Below are 13432 nucleotides of genomic sequence, written 5' to 3' on the forward strand. Positions count from 1 at the left end.
TACTTTACAGTGAGTTATATAAATGGAATTATACAGAGAAGGTAAAACAGTCGGTGTGTTTTATTATTATTATTATTATTATTATTAGTTACAAGTTAAAGGAATGAAAACAGAAGCTTTTAGTTTGAACAAATGGTTTTTTATAATTGAAACTTGAAACCATTTTTTAAGGGAAGTATGTGTTAAAAAGTCTCCCATTTAAAGATAAATTAAATAAATAAAATAAATAAGAAATCTTTTGAACAAAAGAAATTAGGAGGAAAAAGGAGCAGGAACTGCTGTAGCTTTGTTTGGAAATATTTTCATTGGTGAAATGGAACAGAAACAGACAATATTAACTGTAAAATCTAAAATGTAGCTGGATATAGACAGGAATCATGTAGAGTCCCATATGCCATCACGCAGAAGACTAGTCGAGTTAATAAACTCCTGTGATCTTACTGACATTTGGAGACATTTTCATCAAATGCAAAAGCAGTATACCTGGGTGCACTCCTATAATAATATGCTCTCTATGGCCAGATTGGATAAATTTGATGGTTTTAAACACCAGTTAAGCGCTTTTAGAAGTTGTGTGATTATACCAGTAGGATTTTCCGATCATTGTATGGTTCTCTCTACTGTGTATGTGAGTAAACTCAAACATAAGAGTGCGTTTTGGCATTTTAACACCAGTTTATTGCATGATATTCATTTTAGAGCTGTGTTTAAATACTTTTGGAGTGATTTTAGGACCACAAAGGTTTCTTTTAAATCTGTGCCACAGTGGTGGGACTTTACGTAAACGCAAATTAAACAGTTGTGTCAACAGTATACCTCCAGTGTCACGAGAGACACAACTCACCGCATGAAATCCTTGCGGAATGAAATAATGGAGCTTCAAGGGTTAATGAAAAACATAGGAAGGCAAGTATGCATAGAAAATTTAAGAACAAAAAAGAGTTTATTGACTAAATTGCTAAACGTTACCGCACAAGGAGCTCTGGTCAGGTCACGGTTTCAGAATGTGGAGTGTATGGATGCACCGTTAAAATTCTTTTTTAATTTGGAAAAAAAGAATGGTCAGAATAAGATGATACATGGCCTGTTTTCTGACGATGGGACACTTTTATCTGACCATAGAGAAATTCGAAAGAGAGCAGTCGGTTTCTACAAGGAACTGTACAGGAGTGAAATCTCCCATGAGCAGTCCCAGGATAACGTCTTTTTGAAGGATCTCCCTCAGGTGTCAAAGGAAGCACATGCAGACCTCAGAGGGGTGTTGACCCTAGAGGAATTGCTACGAGCCCTCCAGGGTATGGAGAGTGGCAAGGCACCAGGGATCGACGGTCTACCGGCTGACTTTTATAAGTCTTTTTTGGCTGGAAATGGGTGCAGACCTACTGGAGGTACTGGGTGACAGTTTAGTCACAGGGCGGCTGCCACTCAGTTGTCGCAGAGCGGTATTGACTCTGTTGCCCAGAAAAGGAGATCTAAAAAATGACATAAGATCATGGAGACCTGTTTCAGTCCTCTGTGGAATATCGACTGCTCTCTAAGGTATTGGCTAACAGACTTAGTAAAGTCATGGAAGAGGTGATCCATCCGGACCAGACCTACTGTGTGCCGGGTCGAGTCATTATTATTTCTCTTACTATGTCTCAGTGTTGATAATCCTGTGTTGTGTTTGCAGTTGTTTGATATCCATGAGAGCCGAGTATTTTTGTGAATTTTTTGCACAAGAGATCAAAAGGTTAAACATTAAAGACAATTTTTCACAGCCTTCTTTGCTCATATTTACCAAGGGTGCCAATATTAGTGGAGGGCACCAAATGCCATATTAAAACAATGACCTCTGAGTGGGGTTTTTCCATTTTTTCTTCTAATCACATTTCTGTTGTCTCAACACAATTATGTTTATTCATATTTTATCTATAACTGAGGATCGAGCTTAGTCAGCTTATTATTATTATTATTATTATTATTATTATTATTATTATTATTATTTTTACAGAAATAAAACTAAAATAAGAGAAATAAAACTAGTATCGACAGTCTGTCTGCGCATGGCTGTTAGTGTAAACAAATGCCTCGGCTGATGGAAGATTTAGCAGTACACCCCGCACTTAGACAGAAAGGATGTTTCAACATTGGTATGATTTTTTTTAGCTGATTTTTTGTCAATCGGTTCACTATGTTTTCTTTTCATGCTCTGCAACACTTTCAGCACATTGGCCGAGACACTTAAAACAATTTTACAACCGCAGTTTTCCTGTGTGATGTGCGTAGTGTCCATGAGTGATGTGTGTAGTGTCCATGATCACCTGGGAACAGTGTAGATTTGATTTTTTCACATTGTTTTCTTTTTCCCTTACTTAATTGACACCTAATTCACCTTTTCTGTAATTTGTCTTTAGATTTTGACCTTTTCAGTTTCTGTTACACGGCTATATATTTTGATCGGCATAGAAGAGATTGAAAATAACATCCACTTCTGCCTTTCCGTTCACTCCATTGCCCTCTCTAATCTTCACCTGTTATGGAGTTTTCTGGGCATTACTAAATGCACATGAGCGATCAGGACTGCACTTTGCACTTGATCAAGATACACACGTGATTAAACAGGAACCTAGCATTTCTGAAACTTTGGTAAATCGGGTGTAATTTTTTTGCACGGTTTGCCTTACACAAACATTCTCACACAACTTGAGGCCCAATACTTGTAATGACAGTAAACAATACCTTGATTAATAAATGCTAATAATGTGTTGCTAATATCACATGGTGACAATATGCTATTGTTACTACAGTGGTGCTTGAAAGTTTGTGAACATTTTAGAATTGTCTACATATCTGCATAAATCTGACCTAAACATCATCAGATTTTCACACGAGTCCTAAAAGTAGACAAAGAGAACCCAATTAAACAAATGAGACAAAACTATTACACTCTGCCATTTATTTATTGAGGGAAATCCAATATTGCATATCTGTGAGTGGGAAAAGTATGTGCACCTCTAGGATTAGCAGTTGATATGAAGGTGAAATTAGAGTCTGGTGTTTTCGATCAGTGGGATGATGATGATCAGGTGAGAGTGAGTGAGCGTCCTGTTTTATTTAAAGGACAGGGATCTATCAGAGTCTGATCTTCACAACACATGTTTGTGGAAGTGTATCATTGTACGAAAAAAGGAGATTTCTGAGGACTTCAGAAAAAGAGTTGTTGGAGCTCATCAGGCTGGAAAAGGTTACAAAACCATCTCTAAAGAGTTTGCACTCACCTGTTTACTACAATATGTGAATTTACTAACCTATTTATAATATGTGTAATATTATGTCAGTTATCAATATTGAAATGTAAGTAATATGAAAATGTGAATCATAAGTTCCACTACTTGTTAAAATGTTCTATTTTAAAGAAAGTATACAAATGAAATGACTGTCAGTAAACTCCAAGGATTCAAATGGTCTATTTACTATACAGCCAGAAATCAAATAAATTAAATCAAATGTTCAAATAAACATTTTTATGAAAGACAAATTTTTGGGGGGTCACTATTAATTCTTAAATCAATGTAAAAATATTTACAAGACTGGCCTGGTAGCTAGTTATATTTTTGCACATCCAGAATGTTAACCTAAGTATTTTATTAAAATTGCTGACTCACAGTGCAGGCAAACTGGAGGCCCGCTGCATTGTTGCCTGGTACGGGTGAAGGGGCGGACGCCGCTCCACTTAGCTGCTGCGCCTGGTGCTGGCTCACGCCGTTATACGAGTTCATGACGCTCGGAAGGCCCATGGCCTGCATGCAGGACACGGTGGAAGGCCTTTCACGTTGATGGCGCTCATGTCGTCGCTCTCCATCTGGCATGACGCGTATGACGATGTGGGCCACGGATGCGGCGGCTGAGCGAGCGGCCATGCGTTATTCATGAAGCTTGGTTGGATGTACTTAGGAGGCGACAGGTATCCGTAGCCGTCTGCACCAAACAGAGACTTGCCGGGCTTGAAATGGGCCTCTGAAGGCCTGAAAGGCCGCTTCATCTGCCGTCGGCGTCTGTAATTCCCCTTCTCAAACATGTCCTCCCATTCCAGGTCCAGCATCCAGTAATTCCCCTTCACGCGGCACTTTGATGAAGCACGTGTTCAGGCTCAGGCTATGGCGGATGCTATTCTGCCAACCCTTTTTGTTCTTCTCAAAAAAAAGGGAACTTTTTGATGTACTGGTAGATCTCTGACAGGGTCAGGCGCTTCTCCGAGCTCTCGCGTATGGCCATGGCAATGAGTGCCATGTAGGAGTAGGGTGGCTTCTGGGACGGGTCCGCTATCTCCGAGCTCGTTTCGGTCCGGACCGGCACGTCCTTCACAAACTCCCCCGTCTTTACCGCGTTGGTGTCATGCTCCATCAGGGCCATTGAGTCACCCTGTAAGCCGAGGTAAGATGCCATTGTTCCTGAAACATAACAAAATCAAATCAAAACCAACACACTACACTAATTGAGACAGGTTACCATGGAGATCAGTCACTAGAGTATCAGTGTCCTCTTTTAAAGTTAAAGCATTAAGATGACTGTATGCAATCCAATATTTAGAATTTCTTGACCCTTATGTTCTGTTTGGGGTCTATATGACCCCAGACCCTCTTCAAATAGTAAAAAAAAAAAGTCGTTTTTTTTTTAATCCTGATATTTCATGAATTTTTCTAATTACATAAGATCTTTCCAGAAATGTGTTTTTACTTAAAGATAATGTTTCTGATGTCTGTTATCACATGACTACACACGTGATGTTTGGGGTCAGTAATAAATGTTATTGAGAGCAAAGGATTTTCACATGCTTTGAAGCTGTTTGATACCTAAGGTGCAAATCTCTCTCTCTCTCTCTCTCACACACACACACACACACACACACACACACAATAAACACAAAGGTTTATTTCACAATTATAATGAGCATTTTCACACTTTAAAGATTGGGGTAACAGTGACCCCAAACGATGAGGAAGTGAAGCAAATCTCATCAGAACATAAGGGTTAATATGATCAAAACAATTAGAATAAGATAGGCTCTTTGTTTTTAATGTAGCTCAGCTAAATACCAAAGCTGAAGCTCATTGGTATAAATTGTAATATTTTACAGACACCACAGAGCCCCATGAATGTGTAACTGATACAGTTATTAAAATTAAATACAATTATTAAAATCTAACATAAAGCATCTAAGATCTAAAGACACTGCACATATACATTAAAGAGTAACTCAGCTTCAATCTGGGGGAAATTTCAGTTTGGGGTGTTTTCTATACAGCATAGGAAATTATATACTATCATATCATTATCTCTGTACATTCCAATAAAGTCAAGGTCAGATAAGTGGCATCTGCTGGTCTCTAAAGGGGAAGCACAGCTGGAAAGATTTCTGTATATTCGTCACATACCTTTCACCTTATCTCCAAGGCCATAACACTGATACAGTGCATCCGGAAAGTATTCACAGCGCTTCACTTTCTCCACATGTTATGTTACAGCCTTATTCCAACATGGATTCAATTCATTATTTTCCTCAAAATTCTACAAACAATACCCCATAATGACAACGTGAAAGATGTTTGTTTGCACCATTTTTGTCTTCTGGAGAATTTCCAGAAATGTATTCTTGGCGTTTTCTCACCCGATCTCTTGAGGAATTTCCCTGAGATGCTTTTTAAACAGTATTAAAGGAGTTCACACCGACGCCGGACTCTTATCGGCGGCTTTTCTGAATATTTCACTCCGAGTCGTCCGTTTAAAATAAGAATTTTTTTTTTTGTAAATAAAATTTCATTTCTTTCATTAGAAAACTGTGTTGGCACAATTATATTTTTGTCTACGACACCGATTTCAAACATTTAATCATACACCTTCAGAGGTTTTTAAGGTTTTTAAGACCATGAGAAACATTTCAGTCTCATGTGGTTGTTTGCCATGTCCGTATAGGTAACAGGTACCCAAACGTGATGATTAAAAAAAAGCATAACAGAACTTTACCCGTCTCATTAAAAAGAGCTGGCCACTTCAGACACTGGAGGCTAATCTTCAACTATCTCCTGTCTCCGGAGAGAATACATACTGCTCATGGCTGAATCCACAAAACTCATGTCTGGATTTCTCTTTTTCATCTCTTTTGTCTTCCAGTGTTTTCCGGTCTTTTCCTGGGGGAGGTCTGGGAGAAAGTTCGTTTCAGACCGTTTGTTTTGCTTTCCTTGCAGCCTCTCTGCACTTCTCTTTGCAGAGTTCTTCACAACCTGCATCTCTTAGTTTGGATCTGTAGTTTCCCATCTTCCATGTCAAACTTAATTTCCACCCATCTGATGATCCTCTTTCTTTCAGACAGGGGTGTTTATCAGCTAGCGCAATGGCCACACTTTTGATTTCCTCTTTGTCTGGGTAGGCTTTGAAAGCAAACATCACTTCAGCAAGTTTCTCCAGTATTTCGGTCTACATGTCTCGGGACATTGTCAAGAGAGTTCCATCGCTGCTGTAAGCCTTGTTAGCATGCTTTAGTCTCAGCTCAACATCATATGAGAAGGTGGGAATGATAAAGTGAGCAGGCCATGGATGTGAACGACTCTGAGGTGACACAGATGTTTACTCGAGACGAAGTTGATGGAGAGGATGATATAGACAATATCGCAGTGTCCAAACTCGATTCTGAAAATATATCAGAGGGACTGAATAGGATCCTCAGCATCGCCTTCTCTTTGGGTTACTGATGCTGTGCCTCTTTTAACAAGCACCTATGAGATGAGATTTTGAACTCCAAGTAGTGCAATATCTCTTCTGAAAAATGTCCACAAGACAACATTTCAACAAAGTCTTTTAGTTCCTAAACAATTTGGCAAGTTATCTCATTCTCAGGTACTTTATCAACGATCATCAATGGCAGGAATCGCAACAAAGTCCAATTTTCATGGCATTTACCCCCTCTTGAGCGTTTTAATGCAAAAGATTTTGGAATTTGTTGAGGTCTGTTAATTTTATCACAATGTTTAAAAGGAAAGGCTGAATAATTGAGCTGAGATCATCCAATGTAAAATAATGTTTGGAAATGAAAGCTTTAAGGCATCAACACCGTTCCTTTGGTACAACCCCGTCCAATACATCATGCATGAAATCTGGGGGAACCCTTGTGTTGTGTGAAAATAAGAGTCTATTAAGTACACAGTCACTTTTTACACCATCCACAGAAACCAAATCTGTCCCCTTGTCCAATTCCACAAGGATGTTTTCATGAGCTTCAACTGTTCGGAGTGGGAAAACTTCCTCTCTCACCTCATGGATGTCAGTTTCTGAGCGGCTGGCCGAACAAAATCTACTAAATTTATCCACATTGAAGTTTTGCTGAAGGCCACCGAGTGAACGCACACCCAAATTGTCTGCAGCACATACAGTACAGTACCTCTAATCTTTTCTCCCAATTTTTGAACATATATTCCATGTTTTTCTAGTACTTCTGTCTTTAAGCAATGGCTCAATTATGGCATTGTAGCCATATTTTTTCACATCACTACTATAAGAAAGGCAAGCCAGATATATTGATTGCACAGATGACTTATACCGGATTGATCAATTTGAAACACCCAATAAACTGCGGAGACCTTATGCTTCTTTCTAGACGTTCCTAATGGATTACACACTTACATCATCAATGTACAATCCCAAAGCTATTCTCAGATTTTCTGAGGACAAGAACTGATCCTCTTTACAATATAGGCCATCCCTGTATGTTTTAAAATGGGCCCACTGTGGAAAACATTCCCTGTCTTCTGTCTGCAAAAGTTGATCTAAAACGTCAGTGCGGTTTAACAGCTCTGACAATATTTGCAAAATAGGAATATAAACACACTTTCTTGAAGAAGATGCATCTATTACATATTCAACAGGCTCAAGCACTTTAAAGTTTTCCTTGTAAAAAAAAAAAAACTGTTCTTTTGTATTCTGAGCCAAAAGGGCCAGTCTGTGTCAGAGAACTTGAAAAGTGGATTTGCTTTCACAATGATCTCTTTTATGGCATCGATAACTGTATTGCGCATGATTCAGTTGTGCTTGCACAAAACATCTTCAATTAATTTCGGGGCAAACTCTTCCTCAATTGAGAAAATACTGCCAAGTTCATTTGCAAATTCCTGCGATGCTTGTTTAGAAACATGCAGAATTGTTTGCAACCGAAGAAAAAAAGATGCTAGTTTCCGCTGAAGCAAATAATGCACGTCTTCGTCATGCTGTAAAGGAAATTGAGATACTGAGAGGTCCAGATCATCCAAATCGGCCTCAAAAGCTGTATTTTCAGAATCGGAAACACCTGAAGTGCAAGTTTGGTAAATATCTACACGAAGATTTTCAACTCCACACTTCTGATGGTTTTTACTCTTATGAGCATGAAATGTGTTCTATACTCTGCACTGGAAGCTGCAGTTTTGAAAAGGACATTTCACGCTGTCTTTCTGTTGGAGATGAGTCTTCAAATGTGTGAAATACTGAGTAATCCCACAGATCTCTGAGAAAGCACAGAGATCACAATTCAATTTAGAGGCTGCAGTACAGATCTGGACAGATGGTTTATGGTCCCTGGCCAAATGTTTCCTTAGAGCAAGTTCAGTTCTAAATGAACACACATAGTCTTCATAGATACAAGGCAGAGGACTGTTACTTGCTTGATGGCAGTGCTTGAGTTTGTAGTTTCTTATGATAATGCGTTGATTGGGTGATGTGAAACAGCAGAATTTGCAACTCCACTTCATTGGTCAGGGCCAAATGGCCCACTCTGACTACAGAAGTAATTCTATGAAGAAAAGAAAAGAAAAAATCATTCAAAAATATAATAAACAGTGTACACAAGCAAGATCAGGACCAAAGTAATAGATTCTCACCAAATCTCTTGATATATTTCATGGCCAGTGGTGCATATACATATTGATATTGTAAGCAAAGCTAATGAGAGAGCATTACAGTGGAAGCAGGAGTATCAGACAAGTTATATATATATATATATATATATATATATATATATATATATATATATATATATATATATATATAAAATTCATTTTATTTTACACTTAAAGACTTACATACTTAAACAATCTGCTTAAAATCGAATAAGTGCAAGCATAGATACAAATATCAACACAACCATTCAGGAGTAAAGTAAGTGAGCGCAGTGATGAGTTATCTTTTTCCTTTGTTGTTTTATTAACTTTAACGATATTATAGGCGATGCATTGTAGTATACAACTGTTTTCATCCACTTACAGTAAGATAGGACTTGGCCTGTAAATTTGTGTATTTGACTACTCACCTGTTAACGCAAGCACACATCACAGAGCACGTGCCCACACAGAAAGCATGCGCGTGCCCGAGTCAGACAGTTTAGTGATGGGAAGTTCGGATCATTTTACTGACTCGGATCTTTGAATCTCGTTCAGCAAAATGAACAAATCTTTTTTTGAGTCATTTCGCTCATTTCAGCAGAATAAAATAAAAATGTTACATGTTAAATTCCCCAACACCTGTAGTACTTACGCAAATCTTGATCACATTTGGAATAAAAAATAAACTATAGGCTAATGCAGCCAAGGCCGAATTATGAGAAACAGAAATTATTAATTAATAGCTTAGCATTAGGCTATGCAGTCTGTTAGTTCACCTCACCTCCCGATCCGAGTCGTTCTTCTTTTGGCACGTCATACTTGTCACGTCTGTTCCCCGGAAACATTAATGATTAGTTCACGTCTCAAGTCTTCAGGTTCGAGGCATTCGTTCATCATGTGACTGCCCCATATTCTGAATGCAGTGGGGCTGTGAAGTGATGAATGAACGACTCGAACCAAAGAATCCAGAGGTGAACTAATCATTTCTGTTTCCGGTACAGAACCTATGGGGATGTTGCTGTGCATGCGCGTTCAAAAATTAACAAATCACTCTCTGAGACAGCTCGTTGTTCCCGAATCATATTAAAGATTCATTGAAAATGAACGAATTGTTCATGAACGACACATCACTACACAGTGCGTGAGCACTTAATTAAGTTCTCTCTCACAGTTTTTGCTCTTGTAACACCACGCACTTCTAGATTCTAGTTCTAGATCCTTCACCTCATTTGAGTTAAAGTGTGATGTTGAGTTATGTCGGGTGAGGTGTGAGACACTGAACAGCTTGTACCGACATCTAAAGACACATTATGGAGGGTCTTGTTGTGTCTATGTCTTGTTTTCTTTACTGTAACAAACCCTCATTTACTCTCTAAGGTTCTAATAACGTATATCAACGTATAACTTGTTCCACCCAGCGCACCCCACTCCACTGGCTTCCTGTAGCCGCCCGTATCAAATTCAAGGCCTTGATGCTCACCTACAAGACCTTGTCAGGAACAGCGCCCTCTTACCTCAACTTTCTCCTGAAGGCCTACGTTCCCTCACGCAACCTGTGATCAATCAACGACCGACGCTTAGTACTGCCTACTCTGTGTGGATCAAGGTCCCTTTCCAGAACCTTCACACTAACTGTCCCTCAGCGGTGGAGTGAACTTCCAACCTCTATCCAGACCACAGAATGTCTCACCATCTTCACAAAACAGCTAAAGGCCCACCTCTTCCGTGAACACATAACTAACCCCTAAAACGCTAACCCCATATTTTCCTAAAATTTTTTATAATAATAATAATCTTACACCTCTACTCTGTGCACTTTGCTTCTCTAGAACTCGATTAACAGATCTTGTATAGTAACACTACTTGTACTGTTCTCTGCTTGATATATCACTTTTTTTGCTTGTATTTTCTCATTTGTACGTCGTTTTGGATAAAAGCCTCTGCTAAATGAATAAATGTAAATTAAACTGCTAATCATAGAGGTTCACATACTCCTGCCACTTACAGATATGTAATATTGCATCATTTTCCTTATTAAATAAATGACCAAGTATAATAGTTTTGTCTCATTTGTTTAACTGGGTTCTTTTTTGTCAACTTTTAGGACTTGTGTGAAAATCTGTTGATGTTTTAGGTCATATTTATGCAGAAATATAGAAAATTCTAAAGGGTTCACTAACTTTCAAGCACCACGGTATACTTACAAGATTTGTGCTCATTTGAAGATAAGAATTGTTCAGTGGTTAAGCCGTTGGGCCACTGATGGGAAGGTTGTGAGTTCAAACTCCAGCACTGCCGAGCTGCCGCTGCTGGGCTTGAGCAAGGCCCTTAACCCTCAACAGCTCAGATGTATAACTGAAATAAAATGCAAGTCATCTGCCAATGTCATAAATGTAGTGATGATCATCAAAAAGCTACTTTTAGCCAAAGCTGTGGAACTGGGTTATATATCAGTCCTTCAACATCACCAGCTGCCAATGTACTCTTTTTCACTGAAAGGAAGGAGAGAGTTGTGTATGGCACTAACGAGACTAAAGAATTTTTGTCATGGCAGACAAGGGTGCCTAAAGATAGCCTGGTGCCTCAAAATGTCCAGTTTGTTTTGTACAAAGGTCTCCCAGGCCTTTTCATCTATGTTAACAATTCCAGTGATCTACCACACTTCACTACCACGTTTCCGTTACCCAGACATTAGTGTCATGCCATGTTACTGCTAATGCCATGTTACTGCTAATCTACTACTCATTTTCTGGATTGGTGGTAATTTTATGGATCAACATTCCACTCCACTCCATGTTACTGTGTCTCCATGTCTGTGGTATTTCTTGTTCACAGGTATCGGGATGCAGTGTTCATTTTGTGTTTTTCCTAAATATGATGATTTGTACGGTAGTAGCTGATTAAGGAGCTGCAGTTATTATAAGAGCCTGGGCTGCATTCTGATAAGGGTTGGACCGACTGATTTCTTTCACATATAAATGAAATAGTCTTATCAGTTGTGTCTCTGATGTCTCAGTCCTTCTCAATCGTTTATTCCTCTTTTTTTCCCTGTTACACATAGGCCTTTAGTCAGGCATACTCCATCCAGAGGAAGGTAGCAGAGGATGGTGAGACCAACGAGGAAGCACTCCTACAGGAGTCGGCCACCAAGGAGGCGTATTACATCAGCCGTCTGCTGAATCAGCAGACTGAACTGAAGCACACTCGCTCTCAGGCTTCCAACATGCAGGAAGAGAATGAAAGAATGGGCACCATCTTGCAGGAACTTAGAGAGGTACTGCCTCAAGAAAAAGCTTCCCTGGTCTTCTTCTTTTACAGCTGAGGTTCTCAGGTCTCATCTGTGTTTTGATTTTTCATCTGCTCCTTGCCCAACATCACACCTGAACCAACGAATAAATGGCTGCAGAGTTCTTGAATACGTGGCTCATTTGTTTTGAGAACTGTAACCGAGTACAAATATAAACAGCCTGGGAGTTTTCCATGATTAGTTTCAGAAATTTGTTTATATTCCAGTTTGCTAGTATCTAGCTGTCTAACTTTCTCTCTCATGCTGTCTCTCTCCAAAGCATTCTTCTTCTCTTTTTTACAGAGCAGCGAGATGCTGGAGTTACAGAGGAGCAGGATGAGAGAAGAAGTGAGAGAGTATAAGTTCCGAGAGGCTCGGCTGCTGCAGGACTACACCGAGCTTGAGGAGGAGAACATCACACTGCAAAAATTGGTGTCGACTCTCAAACAGAACCAGGTATGTGAACCCGGACATACCCCAACACACCACTGCGTATACGGGTTGAAAAATAAGTAGTAGTTGTATGGAATCAAACCACAGTTACTCATGTCCCTCAAAGGTGGAGTATGAAGGTCTGAAACATGAGATCAAGGTCTTGGAAGAGGAGACGGCCTTGCTGAATAGCCAGTTAGAGGATGCATTGCGCCTGAAGGATATCTCAGAGAGTCAACTGGAGGAGGCACTTAATGCGCTGAAGAGTGAACGTGAGCAAAAGAACTGCCTGCGTAAGGAGCTAGCCCAGCACTTTACCCTGTGTGACGGACCTTTCTCTTCAGCCAGTGCCCACCTGGTCGCCCTCGGCTCAGCGCCCCCGAGTGGCAGTGCCACCCCTACTGCTGTCAGTTCTCCGGGAAGCGAGGATGGTGGAAAATGCAATGGACTGCTGCTACAGGGTTCAGTTGGAAAAGCACTGGGCCGACTAAATGGGGACTTCAGGGGACCAGGTCAGAGAAAACTGAGCGACTCCATGACCCCTGACCTCTTCAGTGAGCTTCACCTCACCGAGATTCAGAAACTTAAACAACAACTGCAGCAGGTGTGTTTATTTACAGTTCGTTTTATTTATGCACCACCCCATAGTTACAGTCCCCTCCGAAACTATTGGGACGGCAAGGACAATTCATTTGTTTTTGCTGTAGACTGAAGACATTTGGGTTTGAGATCAAAAGATGAATATGAGAAGAGAGTTTAGAATTTCAGCTTTTATTTCCTGCTATTTATATGTAGATGTGTTAGACGACAGCTCATTTTGTATCAG

At 39.7% G+C, this 13432-nt stretch overlaps 1 protein-coding gene and 1 pseudogene across 4 annotated transcripts in view; one reads left to right on the forward strand and one right to left on the reverse strand.

Annotated features, from left to right (window-relative positions):
• LOC128623602 (protein bicaudal D homolog 1-like) overlaps window positions 1-13432 on the forward strand; it is a 32487-nt gene that overhangs the window by 11130 nt on the left and 7925 nt on the right. For 2 of the 4 annotated variants that reach the window (XM_053650722.1, XM_053650720.1), the window contains exons 2-4: window positions 11950-12162; window positions 12478-12630; window positions 12734-13210. In XM_053650722.1, coding sequence (XP_053506697.1) covers window positions 11950-12162; window positions 12478-12630; window positions 12734-13210 — 843 coding nt within the window. Of the gene's footprint in view, window positions 1-11949; window positions 12163-12477; window positions 12640-12709; window positions 13211-13432 lie in introns of all 4 variants that reach the window. The other 2 variants (XM_053650721.1, XM_053650723.1) reach the window with 2 other exon arrangements.
• On the reverse strand, window positions 3633-4527 carry LOC128623607 (forkhead box protein L2-like; annotated as a pseudogene).

The sequence above is a fragment of the Ictalurus furcatus genome, chromosome 19, assembly GCF_023375685.1.
Source record: "Ictalurus furcatus strain D&B chromosome 19, Billie_1.0, whole genome shotgun sequence".
In the NCBI taxonomy this organism is placed as follows: Eukaryota; Metazoa; Chordata; class Actinopteri; order Siluriformes; family Ictaluridae; genus Ictalurus; species Ictalurus furcatus.